Source organism: Zychaea mexicana (genome assembly GCF_025766255.1).
Source record: "Zychaea mexicana strain RSA 1403 chromosome Unknown BDB00scaffold_31, whole genome shotgun sequence".
Taxonomy (NCBI): Eukaryota; Fungi; Mucoromycota; class Mucoromycetes; order Mucorales; family Lichtheimiaceae; genus Zychaea; species Zychaea mexicana.
This window is the reverse complement of record NW_026516694.1, coordinates 349,861-364,349: the sequence shown is the minus strand read 5'-3', so window position 1 is coordinate 364,349 and position 14,489 is coordinate 349,861. Positions and strand designations below refer to the sequence as shown.

Genomic DNA, 14,489 nt, shown 5'->3' with positions numbered 1-14,489 from the left:
TTATTATTGGCTGTTTAAGCTACGATATATCATACACAGATGCATATAGAACATGTGTAAAACGGGAGACAAAGGGGGGGGAAGCTCATGCCTTTTTATTTTTGTATGGGTAGCTAGTGATGCCGGGTGGGATTTGCATCATGAAGTCTGACAATGATTGGTGCTACCTGAAAAAGTCGCTTAGTGAAAACGGAGCAATGATTCGTATCGAAAAAAAATATTTCCCTTTCTGGTCTGTTCTACAGTCTCCGATAACATTTAAAATGCAAATTTTGTTTCCTTCCGTAGCCCCTCGCTTATCATCCAAATTTCTTTTTCTTCCTTCTCCCATCTTCTATACAATACATCACTTCAGTTTGCTCAATGCCATCAGAAACACAGCATAAATTACAGCCGCCTGAATCCTACGAGTCTATATCTCGACAACAAGACCTCGACTTGCTTCAATCGGATCAGCCTGGCTATGGTACCCGAAACATCATCGAAGTCTCATTTAATATGGTGAATGCGACCGTCGGGGCAGGCGTAATAGGACTTCCGCTCGCGTTACTGCTAGCTGGATTCATTAACGGTGTCATCCTTTCGGTGATCGTGGGGTTCTTAACATTTGCTGCTGTGTATGCCATGATTTTGGCTGGTCAGCGTCTTGGTGTGTACAAGTTTGCCGCTCTTGGCGAGCATGTCATGGGACGATTTGGTTTTCACACATTAAATCTCATGCTGTTTATCCAATCTGCGGGTAGTTGTATAAGCTATTTTATACGTAAGTCTATTTTCTGTTAGTTTTTGTTTGCATTACATACATCATCGTCTATTATGTACACATAGTAGTACTGGTAGTATTGTGCCAGGAGTTATTGTTTGATGTTTTGAAATTAACCGTTCTTCGTATGACATGGATTATCTATACCTTACGGTAGTGGTGGCCGACACACTTCCTATCTTACTCAAGCTCTACTTGCCTGATAATTACACATTTTTTTCGAATCGTGAGCTTGTGACCGCCGTGATTGCAGTGTTTGTGGTATGTGGATTATATACCTTTCCTACTTCATTCTTTGATGAACTATATGTCAGCAATTATGACGGTGTACGTCGAATTAGAAGAAGAAAAAACGAGAGTCGTCGTTGTTCAACAAACAAAAAAAATGTTTATCGTTACTAGATTTTCCCACTGAATTTGCCACGATCCATCGGTGCTTTGGCCTCTTGGTCTACTGTTTCGGTCTTGTTGCTACCCGTCATGATCCTCAGTGTTTTAATCCGTGCTCCTGCATATTCGAAACTTCATGAAGCTCCATTGACCATGTGGGGCACAGACCCTGTTTCGGCTATTGGTATCATGTCGTTTGCATTAGTGTGCTCACAGGTGGCATTCAATAACTATCTATCGCAACGAAACCAGTCCAGCACGGCATGGGGCTGTACCTCAGGCCTTTCGGTATTTCTCAGCTGGTGCGTCTCTATCACATTTGCCATCATTGGTTATCTCAGTTTTGGCAAGGATGTCGAGTCCAACATTTTTGCCAATTTCCCGGAAAATGATAACGTGATCAATGTCGGCAGATTGTCATTGGGCTTATCCATGGTGCTGACAGTTCCGTAAGTGGTCGGGCATGTACATCAGTTTGACACATATTCACATACACAACATCCCCTCAGATGTTGCCCCTTTCCTTGGAGCCCTTGGTGGTTAAGAAAAGAGCTAATAATGGAAATGGGTACTTTATTGTATTGTAGTATGGCTTTCTATCCTGCACGCGATGCCGTACAAAAATCGCTCGGATTCGAGACATCAGAGAAACAACCAACCGCGATCCAGCATTATGGCGTTTCCGTCGTGCTATTTGTCGTTTTCTTGTTCTTTGGTGTTAGCGTGCGGTCCCTGGGAAAAGTATACTCTGTCGTCGGCGGCTTTGCATCCGCTTATCTTGCATACATTATGCCTGCTTTGGCATATATTGGTGCGTTTCATCCTAACTGGCTGCCATGGAACCGGGGCGAAGCAATTGCGGATATAATTAGAGAAGGACAGCCTTTACTGCCTAAAGATGGCGATACTGCCACCCTTGTGCTACCCAAACGAAAACGATGGCTCGACATCAGCAGTGTTATATTACTTGGTTTCGGCTCTCTTGTTATGGTCTTTACTGCCATTAAGGCTTTCAATTGAGAGATCACCTTTATCATATACATTATAACCTCCTCCTTGCACGACCGCCTCCTTTACTGTGTTTTACAGCATCATGTATACAGAAATCATTGCACACTACGTCGTCATACCCCAATTTATAAATATTTTGAAACAATTGTAGATATACCAACAACACCCCTTACACACACACATACACACATACACACAACAAACACACATAACGTCCGCACACCTCTCAATATCATAACAACAACAAAAGCAATGATAAAGTTTAGCTTTATACATGCATACGTCATTGACACATCTTTCTATTTTTGCTCCGTCTTCTCTTAAAGAGGTTAACTTGCAGTAGTACATAATATGCTAACATTCAGGATGATGAGTGTTTGGTCAGAGTCAGCACCACCGAGCATACTGCTAATATTATTTACACGATTAACATACGCGTGAGAAAAAACTATACCAGACCAGCCCGTCTTTTTTAACTTCTATACCAAGCTCTTTTGTTCGATTGAATTCGACCTGAAAACATACTACTAAGTGTATACACATACCATACATAGCAAACGAAAACACGCACACACACACACACATCACGGTGTTGATCACTGTTTCTATGCAATCAGCTCAAAAGTCTATGGTAGTACGTTACCTGAATTTTTTTTGTATAATCTGTATCAATTGATCACAATGATCTACACTCTATGTGATAGAAGAGCGATCAATGCGTGCTCATGCTTCTCTAAGCAATTATTAATATTTCCTGATTTGCTGTTTACATTACAGCAATCCGATTTGACCTGAAACACTTTCTATTATTACCCATCACACCACATCATGGAACCCAAAAGCTATAATATACTGCAGACTATCCTTGCTCATAAAACACCTTATGTCTTGTTGCGTGTTTTCATGTCAAAATGGGTAACGTAATGTATCAATATTGCACATTATGCTAAATCGTCTAGTTCTCTATTGATGTAAAATAACTCAAAAAGCACAAGCTACAGGCTGTAACTTTGTGTTGTGTGGGCTATTTTCTATGCATTATACCATTAGCAGAATTTTACGTTAAATGGTTGAAACGACTGTCAAGTCAGTATTTACCGTTTTACAAGCGAATACATACTCTGACGCGGAAAGGAGCACTCTATGAAAGAAGGAGAAGAAGATACGATCTTGAATGTTTCCGACCATTAATTACTCTATTTTATCAAGGATGGATACAATGTGGAAGGAAACTGCTTGTGTTGACTGACTCGGGATTACTATGAAATGTAGAGTGCATCAATGAGACCAAAATTTCGAGCATCTAAACTGTCGACCAGGAAAAGTAAATTTTACTTATACCAGTATCTCTGTTTTAATAAAGGTATACGTCCATGTCGTGATAGGCCACGCCTGACGAGGATTTACAAAAAAGAAAAGCAGCGTAACCGTCTGTCAAAACAGTGTGCATTACTGTAACACACGCTTAATGTACGTATAAAAAATGCAAGAATCACATGTCACGAAGGGATCATTGCTCCGTACAGCATGAGCATGACACATAAATACAGCGACAAGTAAAAGTTGTCCACAAATCTGCGTAATTTTTGTCATAACACTATTACGTAGCCACTTTGATTGTTTACATGGTTAAAGCCAAGTCATTTGTCATTTATTCCTGATATAGCATAGCACGTGACTTTAAACGAGAAGAGAATGCGAGAAAATGATCTGTTTGGAATACTAAACAAATGAACCTGATTTTCTGTGTTACGTTCAAGTTGCTATGCCTATATCTCTTGTAGAGAAAACAGGCTTAACCGAGTATTTACCATGCATGTAATCATGGAGATAGCCATCATCTTTTAGAACATTTCAATACTTCACCTCTCGTAAATGAGAGAGTGATGAGTCTTGCGATTGCCTTATATTTGCTGTTGGCAAACTGCCATTTTAAGCTAAAAATCTGTTAAAAAAGAGAAGTGCGCCACCACAATTGTTCCAATTTATAATACTTTCTAAAGTGCTCAAGATATTATACAGTATATGTAAATGTGTCGTTACGTGTATACTACTACATTTACCATTCTAATGTCAATCTATCTGCAGTCATTCCATGTATGCATTACTATGTATATTAAGGATACGAAAGATTGAAAAGACAAAAGTGACAAAATGCAAAGCTAAAGAAGGTCACTTTTACCGTTCTTAGTGATGGCCAAAGAACGTGGTCTACCAAGCGCTATCAAAGCTCAGATATTACTTTATCCCGCGACAGCAGCTTCGCGCGACAAGTACGAATCTGCAAAGCTTTTTGGCGGCGGCGACTACTATTTGAAAAACGAAGACGCTATATTCTTTGATAAGGCGTATTGGAATGACTGTGAGAAGACAAAGATCGGATTCCCAATGTTGGCGACCACCGAGGAGCTTCAAGGACTCCCACCAGCTCTAATTTTCACCGCAGAAGCAGACATTTTGCGTGATGAAGGTGAAGACTATGCTCGTCGATTGACCAATGCTGGAGTACCTAATGCCACTGTTCGGGTCATTGGCGCAAGTACGTATTATACTCTATGTTGAAGCATGCTTCTTCTCTTTGTTACCTTACTACTACAGTGGTGGATTGTGATTACTCATGGTTCCTTCTTGTATGTGCTTAAAAACAGTTCATGGATATGCTACTGTTCCTGTTGATACACCGGCGTATAAACAAACCATGGCCATGATTACCAATCAACTGAGTGAAGCTTTTGAGAAAAAGTGAAGTACTATTATGCGAATGTTTCTCTGAGCAATGTAATCGTCGGTGATACTGTGTAACATATTATAATAGAATTTCCCATGCAGCAGCAGCATAACCTTTTATGCATTTTTACTGTTGAATGGTTTGTTGTCCCATACATTTATACAGTGGTTCCCCTAAAATTTCATTCTTCAAATTCATGGAAACCAGGGATTGTGAAAGTTAACGAAAGCTAGGTCAAACTGCCATGTACAGATTCTTTATCCAAACAGATCTTGATGTTACATGGATTAACCAACACTCAAGAAAATTGTCACTCTAACGGTCATGTACTTTATGTAGCCTATTGTCCGATACATATACCTGGCCGTATCGACATATTCTACACTACTTGATTCTGATGTTGAATCACATAATTCACATTGTACATTGCCTGCTGTCAAATACATTTACCGGGCCGAATTAACCTTTTCTTCACATACATAATAGATAAAGATACACCAAATGAAGAGACGATGGACGACCCTAACAAGGCTAGCGCAAAACTGTGAAAGAATTTCCACACCATTTCGGGAAGCCTTTCTGAGCATGCTCAAACGGTGGCAGGTTCGACCTCTCACTGCTGTCTGGTAAAAACGTCTTGCCTATGAAAAACAATCATCTCGCAGAATCCCCAGTGACAAATTGGATAGCCAACGCTTATAATAGATTTACCCATAGAAGCACACCGATGTGCCCTAGTTTTTCAACCAGGTTTCAGATTGTGTGTTTAACGTAATTGTCAGTTTTGACATTGTACATATACTAATAAAAAAAGGCTTGTATTGTGGTAAAGTTATTCTTGGTAGTTAAAGGTTACAGAGTGAGAGAATCCCTTACAAACAGACTCATTGTTTCTCACACAATCTTGCAGTTGACATGCACTTGGAAGAGCTTTATCCGAAGGCTGGATCATACACGGGCACTTGAATTAGTGTTACGGGCATGCGTCATAAAGTGAGCCGGAAGCGACGACAAAACAAGACAAGTCAAAGACAGAGGAGAGATGAATCTAGGTCAAGGCAAGAAGAATATCGGAAGGTCAAGGAGACCAGATGATGAGAAAGGAACAAGGAACAAGTCGAGTAATTACATTTATATTTATGAAGGTTGATAAGTTGGGTGATGGTTGACGATAAAGATGTTGAGAGATTTAGTAGAGGTCAATGAATAGTCATGACAGGAAGGGCCTCTATTGGGGTCAAAGCGATGCAGGCGAAATTTGAAAATTGACCCACAAGTCGCTTCAATAGCGGACGTTGCCCATAAATTGTGCCATTCGCTGCGAAAAAAAATTTCTCAACGAATTGGATGCGGTGAATAAAGCCAGTAGTGGTATTCCAACTGCGTCGGGGGCCTACGAGCTATCACCGGGTTGACATCGTGCTTCTACTTTTCGAAGTAGGAGTGGGGAGCTGAAAGTTCTTTTAAGAATGATCAGTTTCTTTTCCCATTCGTTCCCCAATTTTTACACAAAAAAAAGAAAATGACAATAATATAGCATCTGGAGCAAGTCCAGCTTTTACTCGCTAAATTTTCCCAATTATTTTTTTTTTCGGGCGAGTCCAACTTTTGCAAGCGGACCAGCTTTTGCTAGCGCACTCACATATAATCTTAGCGAGTCTATCAGAGTCTGTCAACTTTAACAAACCAATTGTCAGCAGTGCTAGCAACATCTACGTTTTGTGTGATTATTCTTAAAGGCAAAGGGTTTTGTGCCATCACAAAAGAATTGGCTTGGGCTCACATGTATTGAAGAAAGCAGAATGGTTTAAGTGTGGTTGAAAATCGACTTCCCTATATGCCCCTAAGCACCAGTGAAAGATGCTCTCGCGACAATGTGCCGAATAAGGAAGCATGTCGATCCTGTTACACACAGTGCTTGTGATCCAAGAAAGAACGATGAGCACATTAAAAGAGCAGGAGGATTTTCTTACGGGTTGTTTTTCTGATAAAAAATGACTGATGCCGCTGCCCTGTGGTGATGTAAAAGAACCTGTCTTTGATCAATGGATTCATCACCGCAGCCCTGCGTAAGATTTACCTAAACAGACTGCTGCGGCGTTCGTGCGACTTCGTTACCATGGCAACCCGTTGCTGATAGCGTACTCTTTTTAACCCTTCCGGTCCACCACGCGGTTTGTGTGTTGTCTATTTATATCAGCTCGGTTTGCATGAAGCAATGATCCTTTCTTTCTTTCTTTCTTTTTCACACACGCCCTTTTTCCTTCTCTGTGTCGATCACACACACACACACAACACGAATAAGACCAGACCCATGTCTAGCATCGAACCTTTTGAAATCCCGTCCATTCCACCTCAGCGTCTTGCTTCGCTCAAAGAAAAGCTACAGAACGTTGAGTATCCGAACGAGCTCGAAAAGAATGTTGGCTGGAAGTATGGTGCACCTCGACGAGCTGTTGAGCCTCTCGTTCAAGCCTGGCTCAACGACTACAACTGGGAAAAGGCGCGTGCCGAAATGAACAAGTGGCATCACTACCGCGCGGAAATCCAAAGTTTACGGGTGCACTTTATCCATGAACGTTCGAGCAACCCTGATGCTGTTCCTCTCCTCATGCTGAACGGCTGGCCGTCAAGCTTTTACGAATATCACAAGGTGATCGATTCTCTTCGAGACGGTGCTAATGGCGGTCAGGTAAGTAGGAAGAAAAACAAAAACTCTTAAAAAAGAAAAGCTTTGATGATACGAAACAAAGGCGCGCATACCGTAGGCTTTCCATGTGGTGATTGTAAGCCATGCTGGATTTGGCTTTTCAGAAGCACCCAAACTTCCCGGCCACGGTGGCTCAAAGAGCGGTGAAATCTTTCACGAGCTCATGACATCAGTACTCGGTTACGATGAATACAGTTAATATGACCGTTTCGTTGGATGCAATACCAAGAGCATGTGCTGATAAATGTATACCTATATCTGTTCAAGTGGTTCACGGATCCGACTTTGGCACCATGGTCGGCAAATGGCTCGCTGTCAAGCATCCTCAGCAGTGCAAGGGATTCCACACGGCCACGTCCGGATGTATGCCACCCATCCCAACGCCCGGTTTTCTATGGTCCCACCCACTCAAGGTGGCAAACTTTATGGCTAGCATCGCTCTCGGTATGGACACAGTCTATGGTCGTGGTTCTTCCAAAATCAAGGGCCGATCGTTTGTCGACGTTGAGAATGATCCTGAACTTGGTTACTGTGCCATCCAGAGTACACGACCGTACACTTTAGCATATGGTTTGACTGACAGTCCAGTGGGCCTTTTGGGTAAATGCATCATAACCCCATCTATCATCAGTAATTGATCATTTTCCCCACTAACTGCCACAATAAATACTTAGCTTGGCTACTCGAAAAGTACCACAATTGGTCATATCCTGAAAACAAGGATGACAGTGTCGTGTTGCCAGACACCATCACCACCGACGAGTTCCTCACTCAAGTCACTCTCTTCTGGCTGACAAATTCGATTTCCTCGTCGATCCGTTTCTACTATGAAACCTTCAATGATGCAGGAGTGAAGGCGGTGTTCCCGCTTTACGTCAACATCCCGAGTGCAGTGTCCTGCTTCCCTGCTGATCTAAGCAAGGTATTACTTGATAAAAGATGGTGCGATTGTCATGAAACAAACAAGCTGACAGCACGGTGACTGAATCTTACTATGTAGGTCCCTCGCGAATGGCTTGAAGCAAACTTCAATTTGCAGCAATACAACGAACTCGACATGGTATGTACATATATGCTTTTGCTTCACTATGGTATTCTCTTGCTCACTCTCTGCTATCTTTAGGGAGGTCATTTTCCGGCCTTGGAGTGTGGAGCGTTGCTGGTGGATGAGGTGCAACGATTTGGCAAATTTTTGAAGACGATGGAATACTTAAAGTAGCGATAGCAGCAGCAGCAGTTTTGGCTGTCATGGTTCCCCTTCTCCTTAGCAGCAGTAGCAGTATTAACCTTTCTTTTTCTTACCTGGCTATCTTTACAAAGAAGAATAAAGTTGTTCATTTTTTTTCGCGGTCTCTACTCACGTATTATTACTGCCTTATACACTGGGAATCCCACTATTGAGATACGTTCCTGAGAGCTCTTGAATAGATTGATACTGACTGATCTTCTCGGGTGTAATGGTTAGACGTCTATCAACGTCAAATGAAGGCTGACCATCGTTTTAGGCAACTTGTTTCTTTTCTGGTAAACAGGTTCAGCCCTGTCCCACCTGACAGCGGAATGACCGTCAATTCCGTCAGGGGAAACTTTCGTCCGTCTGTTTTCGCGCATACATGTACTACACACGCAAGCTTCTTTTTTTTAATGTAATCTCTCACGTACGTTTCCACAAGAATCATGGTAAAGCTAGCTCATTAAACGATTATTGCTGCTATCAAAGTGTAATACATTAAGTTAGCTTTTATCGCAAATTGTAATGTATAGTTCAATCCTTCTATTCCTCAAGAAGGTGTGTCACCCTCTACTTTTCTTTCACACTTCTCGGATTTTATGCATGGTTTTAAAGTATTATGTAGAACACTGTTACATCCAGCACGCGACTTTGTGGATTTCGTCAACAAGTCGCCATCGCCCTTCCACTGCACTCATGGAGCTGCTGAGCTGCTGAAACAGGTATACACACCTCTTTTGCAAATATGAATAGTACAACAGTCAGAAGTTGGTCCTTACGTACGGAGTTGGGGGTAAATGTAGGCAGGTTTCACAGAGATCAAGGAACGTGACAACTGGAATGGTGCTATTGAACGCAATGGCAAATACTATTTTACTCGAAACGGCTCGTGATCGTTGCTTTTGTTGGCGGTGGCAAATACGTTCCTGGTAACGGGTTTTCTATTGTGGGCGCGCATACTGATTCTCCTTGCTTAAAGGTAAATGATTACAAGAAAGAAGGGGAAGCTTCTTGTTGGATCAAAGTGTTTATTCATGTTCCATACTGTTATGCACAATAGGTCAAACCTATCTCTAAAAAGGAAAAGAGTGGTTATCTGGAAGTCGGTGTCCAGCTTTACGGTGGTGGTATCTGGTAAGGGACATAAGAAAATAGTAATCATTGCGACTCGGATACCTAACAAGTATGGGTTTATCGATCAGGCACGCATGGATCGTGATTTGGGCGTTGCTGGATGCGTCATGGTCGAAGACAACAATGGCAAATACCGTCACACAGTGGTTAAAGTGGACAGGTAGGTAAAAGGATGAATTTTTTTAGTTCAAATGTACTTGATACAGTGCAACGCTCATTTCTGCTCGAATGACCCCAAGAAGGGCTAACTTTATATATGTGTAGCCAAATCCAGCTTTCAGCGCTGATCATGTTTGCGTTTTATTGCTTTGTATTGGGCTTCTTTTCCCTCTCGCGGTATCAGCTATTAATGAGCAACCGGATACGAGGCTCGTATAGTATACTTTGCTTCTCATGAAGACAACAGGTGAATGACCGGTATGGAAGAAAGATGCTCCATCATTTTGTGTGGGGTAAGGAAGATCCCAAACTTTGGTGGTGCGTGACTCTCATGCAGAAAAAAAGGAAACGGGCGCCATCCCCCGCCCCCACCTGAGTTATCCTCGCATAAATCTTCCTTTCTTTGTTCTTTTTTCGTTTGCTTAATAACGCACTATGGCACGTTCATTAGTATCATCAAAGAAAGGTGTTTTATATTGGTACGTATAATGAAGAATGACTTGGATCGTACATAACCGAATTTTTGCATCAATGACTTATGTCTGTTATTCATCTTTCTCCCCCAGGGCTGTTCCGCTGACTGTTTTAGCAGCAGGCACTGCATATGGCCTCCGCCAGTTCCGATATCGTGCATCACAGCATCCCATCCAGTTTGTATCGTCCGGAGAAAGCAAAGAAGATGCTGAAAAATTAGAGCATGTTCGCAAGGACTGGAGAGAGCGCAATGGGGGCATTGGATTAAAAGACGTGAGGCAAGTATTATCTCTTATATACACACGCACGGTATATATTTCGCTTTGCTAATATGTTTTCTCTCGTTTTCATAAAATCATAGTCGCAGCGGCGGAGGCGTGTGATCGGATGATGTATGCCTTTTTTTCAAGTCGCACGAACTCCACTTTTTACAGACGTTTGATATTGGCTGCTGCAGAGATAAGAAATAACGACCCGCCTTTTTTTTGTCTGTTCAATATCCATCCAAGCAGGAAGTAGCAGTTGCTTATAAAAAGCCCTTCTCGGATGAAATTATACAATGAAATTTTCACGGAGATTTTATATTATCATAGCAGACAATTTGTTGACGCGTTCCCCCCCTTTCTTCCACTGCTTACGCATTACGTTTTTGTATTACATTTTTGCATAAAATCAATTGACAAATACTCTTTCTCACGGTGTATTTTAATTTGCGATGAAAGGGGTTCGTTGTAAATTTTAATCACATTAACATACGCGCATAAAATACTACATGCGTAAATATACGTGTGAGCTGCATCGACCGTTGATCAAGTCGACGAGGATCACTATGGTAATGGTTGCGAGGTTGCAAGGTTACCTGATACCCAATTCTAAAATATGAACTTGCCACCTTCGATCCGGATATACAAACGGTTGCACAAACATGAGAAACAGGTCGACAAAATCAAATTATATGTAAAACTACATGGCTCTGATGGACGGATAAATGTGAGATGGAGGGAGGGGGATAGGGCAATAAGAAAGAGAAGGAGAGAAGGGATGTGGGAATTTATCATGCCTCTTCCGCTAATGGATGAGAGACACCATAAGTTATTGGTTCATTGACCTCATCTTCTTGGCGATTGAAAAGACCTGACCAGTACTTGATGTTGAGCGGATCCGGGAACAGCACGCCACCGTCATCTACTAGGTCAAGATCCTTCTTTGGATCATACATGTCATTGAGGAACTTGTCCTTATACGTGTTGAAATAATCCCAGATACTAAAGGTCTTGCTCTGTGGATAATGATTTGTCCGTTCTGCCTCACAGTTGAATAAGAATGTTCCATATTGACAAGAGTAGACGTGGTAGTGCAGATCAATAAGCATGTCTTCGTTAAACTCGAACCGGGTAGGCCATTGTCGCAACAGTTGGTATACACAGTCCAGGAATTGATGGAATACTGGGCTTGTCTCTCGCTGATAATAGTTGGATTTGTAAAACTTGTTCTGCATGTCTTTGATTGTATTTGTTGCTGCGTTTCCCGTATGTACTAGGTTGACAAAGTACTTTTCATTCGACAAGTGGCCGCATCGGTCTGCAAACTTGTGTCCGAACGAAACCCATTCTTTTTCAATTAGTACTTGGAAACCTTCGAATGTACGATAATATGGATCGAGACAAAGTTCGCTGATGGAAACGAGTTGAGCTGTGCGGTCCCATCCATCCGAGCAGTGAACAAGAACATGTGAGTTGTAGACGTGCACGTTCTTGACGATAGTCTCTGTGCCCTCCATCAGCGTTGCAATATGCTTTAGCCAGTTTGAACGTTGTAGCGCTAATCTATTCACTTGTCCATCCGTATCTGCTCCTTGCATGGCTAGAAGCAAAATGTGCTTAACATCACACCGCTAATCACAGCTACAATCCTTCCATCTCCCCACCCTCATGATTTCTTTTACATATACGCGTACCTTCACACATTTTTGCCAGACTGTCGCGCATTACATGAATATTATCAATGGCTATATATGTCTTTTTGCAATTCCTGTAGTTTTCCATGTTTTCCGTTCCTGCGCCGCGTGCGACATTACCCATGGCGTTCGCCATTGGCCGTGCGTCTACGATCAAGTTAGCAGCCGTCGATCCATAAACCGTCTGGCCACCCGGATTCGTTGGAACGTTGGAGGCAAATATCGCTTCTATAAGTTTTTCATCTTGAATGGAACGTGCTTGTTTGAATCCAACCATAGGTTGACTGCTTCGTGTGATAGTGGCCTTTTCAAAGGAAAATGAATACGTGACAAAATTTAGGGTCGTTTTTTGAATCTTGTAAAGATGTGTAGCTGACGCGCCTTTTTAAAGACGAATCTTACCATATTATACCAATGAAGATATGATAAAACGGGTATTCTGGCTTTGCTTCGATATTTAGCAGCATAATTAAGGACGTTGTCGCTAATCTTCGTTGGTACGACGAGTGTCCGTGGATATGTTGGGGAATACTATATGTGTGTGCGCGAGTATACGTAAAAAGCGATCATACACCATTTAGTCTTCCACTTGCACTAAAAATCTTATTTGACACCTTTTTTTGAAAGAAAAAAAAAACCGATTGACGATTCTATTACCGTAAAGTCGCGATTGATTGTTGTGAATCGCCAATTGTCATTCTTGGTACCCACACCCATGCGTTCGTATTCTTTTAAAGGTTCGTATAGCTTCCAACCAGTGGATGACGTGAATGGTGGTTGAGGCTGGTAACTGAATGCATAAAGCTGCTCGGTAGAGCCTTTTTTCCCATTAAATATAAAATAATCCCAATAGATGGTTTCTTTTCTCAGAAAACAGATGCAATAGAGCCATGAAAACATCCTTGGTTGGGTTTACGTACTGATGCATGTGAGTTTCTGGACACTGTCGAAAACATCTTGCGCTTCTCCTTCCTTCAACAAGGACAACGTGATACTCAGGAAATCTCTACAGCGAATATACAGCGGGTGACGACCGGATTGCAAAGATGCTGGTCTGCGTTCAACCGTGTGGATAATCGGGTAAGGTATCTAGTGTAATGCAACAGTTTGGTGTTTAAGATAATTTAGTTATGTAGCCTGTCCAACAAATGATATCCTATGTGTACTAATATATTTGTTTTATACGATACCCAGATCTCTCCTTCGGGATAGTTGAATATTAGGTTATGAACCGTCAGGTGAACTGTACCCGTGTGCACCTCATTACCTTTCTCAAGTAATACATCTTGGACCTAACACAAAGGCGTCGTTTGGAAAAAGCTGGTTAATGAAGGTATACAAACTACCCAAAATGAAACGAAAACAAAAAGGACGTGGTGTTCCCTTTCAACCTATAGTGTTTTAGACTGTCATGTACCTGCGTAATCTTGAGCAGATCTATTCTGCTTTGATGCATCATATTCTTGCCTTAGTCACTTAGTCTTTAAGTTGGGGGTGGAAAAGAAGGAGGTGAAGTAGCACAGTAATGAGAGATAACCGAGGGAGAGATAAGAGTATACGTAATACTTATGTCAAAGGTATGGTTGAATTCAAAGCAAAGGGGAATAGTAAAGCTGCGTGCACGCTGTAAGCATAAAGTGCGAGAAGAAGCTATGCTACAAAGGGCCCGTAGGAGCTTTGCGGAGTAAGCTTTTACCCTTCGCGGCACAGACATCAAACCCGAGTGATCACACACGCACTCGCACCGAAGAGCGATCATACAGAAGATGACATGGTGGGTGTATGCTCGATCCCTTCAGCGAAATATAACCGACAGATAAGCAGGAAAAAGTTGTTTTCAAACTTCATCAAGTGAGATATAGCCGCAGTATAAGAAACAAATCAACAACTGTAATGAAGCAGTATATCAATATACTCAGTACAGTTATTGTG

At 41.8% G+C, this 14,489-nt stretch overlaps 6 protein-coding genes across 6 annotated transcripts; 5 read left to right on the top strand and 1 right to left on the bottom strand.

Annotated features, from left to right (window-relative positions):
- Window positions 1-304: 304 nt before the first annotated feature.
- On the top strand, window positions 305-2,455 carry BDB00DRAFT_820854 (transmembrane amino acid transporter protein-domain-containing protein). The gene is made up of 4 exons (XM_053123338.1): window positions 305-763; window positions 921-1,024; window positions 1,166-1,602; window positions 1,741-2,455. Exons 1-4 carry the CDS (start codon window positions 364-366, stop codon window positions 2,171-2,173), a joined length of 1,374 nt encoding a protein of 457 aa, XP_052980359.1. The 5' UTR covers window positions 305-363; the 3' UTR covers window positions 2,174-2,455.
- Window positions 2,456-3,061: 606 nt separating this feature from the next.
- Window positions 3,062-3,578, top strand: BDB00DRAFT_820853 (uncharacterized protein). Its single transcript, XM_053123337.1, has 2 exons — window positions 3,062-3,084; window positions 3,166-3,578. Exons 1-2 carry the CDS (start codon window positions 3,076-3,078, stop codon window positions 3,427-3,429), a joined length of 273 nt encoding a protein of 90 aa, XP_052980358.1. The 5' UTR covers window positions 3,062-3,075; the 3' UTR covers window positions 3,430-3,578.
- Window positions 3,579-4,239: 661 nt separating this feature from the next.
- On the top strand, window positions 4,240-4,967 carry BDB00DRAFT_346275 (Alpha/beta hydrolase fold-3). The gene is made up of 3 exons (XM_053117020.1): window positions 4,240-4,261; window positions 4,356-4,703; window positions 4,813-4,967. The coding sequence occupies exons 2-3, from the start codon at window positions 4,358-4,360 to the stop codon at window positions 4,908-4,910; spliced, it is 444 nt and encodes a 147-aa protein (XP_052980357.1). The 5' UTR covers window positions 4,240-4,261; window positions 4,356-4,357; the 3' UTR covers window positions 4,911-4,967.
- Window positions 4,968-7,206: 2,239 nt separating this feature from the next.
- On the top strand, window positions 7,207-9,726 carry BDB00DRAFT_871841 (Alpha/Beta hydrolase protein; the record flags this gene model as incomplete). The annotated part of the gene is made up of 8 exons (XM_053126875.1): window positions 7,207-7,584; window positions 7,661-7,796; window positions 7,870-8,202; window positions 8,277-8,524; window positions 8,603-8,662; window positions 8,726-8,817; window positions 9,459-9,555; window positions 9,637-9,726. 8 exons carry the CDS (start codon window positions 7,207-7,209, stop codon window positions 9,724-9,726), a joined length of 1,434 nt encoding a protein of 477 aa, XP_052980356.1.
- A 781-nt stretch (window positions 9,727-10,507) lies between these two features.
- On the top strand, window positions 10,508-11,297 carry BDB00DRAFT_820826 (uncharacterized protein). The gene is made up of 3 exons (XM_053123336.1): window positions 10,508-10,605; window positions 10,693-10,878; window positions 10,962-11,297. The coding sequence occupies exons 1-3, from the start codon at window positions 10,562-10,564 to the stop codon at window positions 10,981-10,983; spliced, it is 252 nt and encodes an 83-aa protein (XP_052980355.1). The 5' UTR covers window positions 10,508-10,561; the 3' UTR covers window positions 10,984-11,297.
- On the bottom strand, window positions 11,298-14,201 carry BDB00DRAFT_820823 (protein-tyrosine phosphatase-like protein). The gene is made up of 7 exons (XM_053123335.1): window positions 13,975-14,201; window positions 13,748-13,849; window positions 13,478-13,646; window positions 13,215-13,375; window positions 12,960-13,088; window positions 12,558-12,861; window positions 11,298-12,463 (listed from the first exon to the last, which is right to left on the bottom strand). Exons 1-7 carry the CDS (start codon window positions 14,014-14,016, stop codon window positions 11,655-11,657), a joined length of 1,716 nt encoding a protein of 571 aa, XP_052980354.1. The 5' UTR covers window positions 14,017-14,201; the 3' UTR covers window positions 11,298-11,654.
- Between the last annotated feature and the right edge of the window lie 288 nt (window positions 14,202-14,489).

Coding starts and splice junctions, on each gene's coding strand:
- BDB00DRAFT_820854 (XM_053123338.1), top strand. CDS start 364: ATGCCATCAGAAACACAGCATAAATTACAGCCGCCTGAATCCTACGAG. Junction 764..920: donor TTGTATAAGCTATTTTATAC/GTAAGTCTATTT, acceptor ACCTTACGGTAG/TGGTGGCCGACACACTTCCT. Junction 1,603..1,740: donor TCCATGGTGCTGACAGTTCC/GTAAGTGGTCGG, acceptor ATTGTATTGTAG/TATGGCTTTCTATCCTGCAC.
- BDB00DRAFT_346275 (XM_053117020.1), top strand. CDS start 4,358: ATGGCCAAAGAACGTGGTCTACCAAGCGCTATCAAAGCTCAGATATTA. Junction 4,704..4,812: donor TGTTCGGGTCATTGGCGCAA/GTACGTATTATA, acceptor GCTTAAAAACAG/TTCATGGATATGCTACTGTT.
- BDB00DRAFT_820826 (XM_053123336.1), top strand. CDS start 10,562: ATGGCACGTTCATTAGTATCATCAAAGAAAGGTGTTTTATATTG. Junction 10,606..10,692: donor AAGAAAGGTGTTTTATATTG/GTACGTATAATG, acceptor TTTCTCCCCCAG/GGCTGTTCCGCTGACTGTTT. Junction 10,879..10,961: donor ATTGGATTAAAAGACGTGAG/GCAAGTATTATC, acceptor ATAAAATCATAG/TCGCAGCGGCGGAGGCGTGT.
- BDB00DRAFT_820823 (XM_053123335.1), bottom strand. CDS start 14,016: ATGATGCATCAAAGCAGAATAGATCTGCTCAAGATTACGCAG. Junction 13,376..13,477: donor CCAGAAACTCACATGCATCA/GTACGTAAACCC, acceptor ATGGGAAAAAAG/GCTCTACCGAGCAGCTTTAT. Junction 12,464..12,557: donor TCTGGCAAAAATGTGTGAAG/GTACGCGTATAT, acceptor TTTTGCTTCTAG/CCATGCAAGGAGCAGATACG.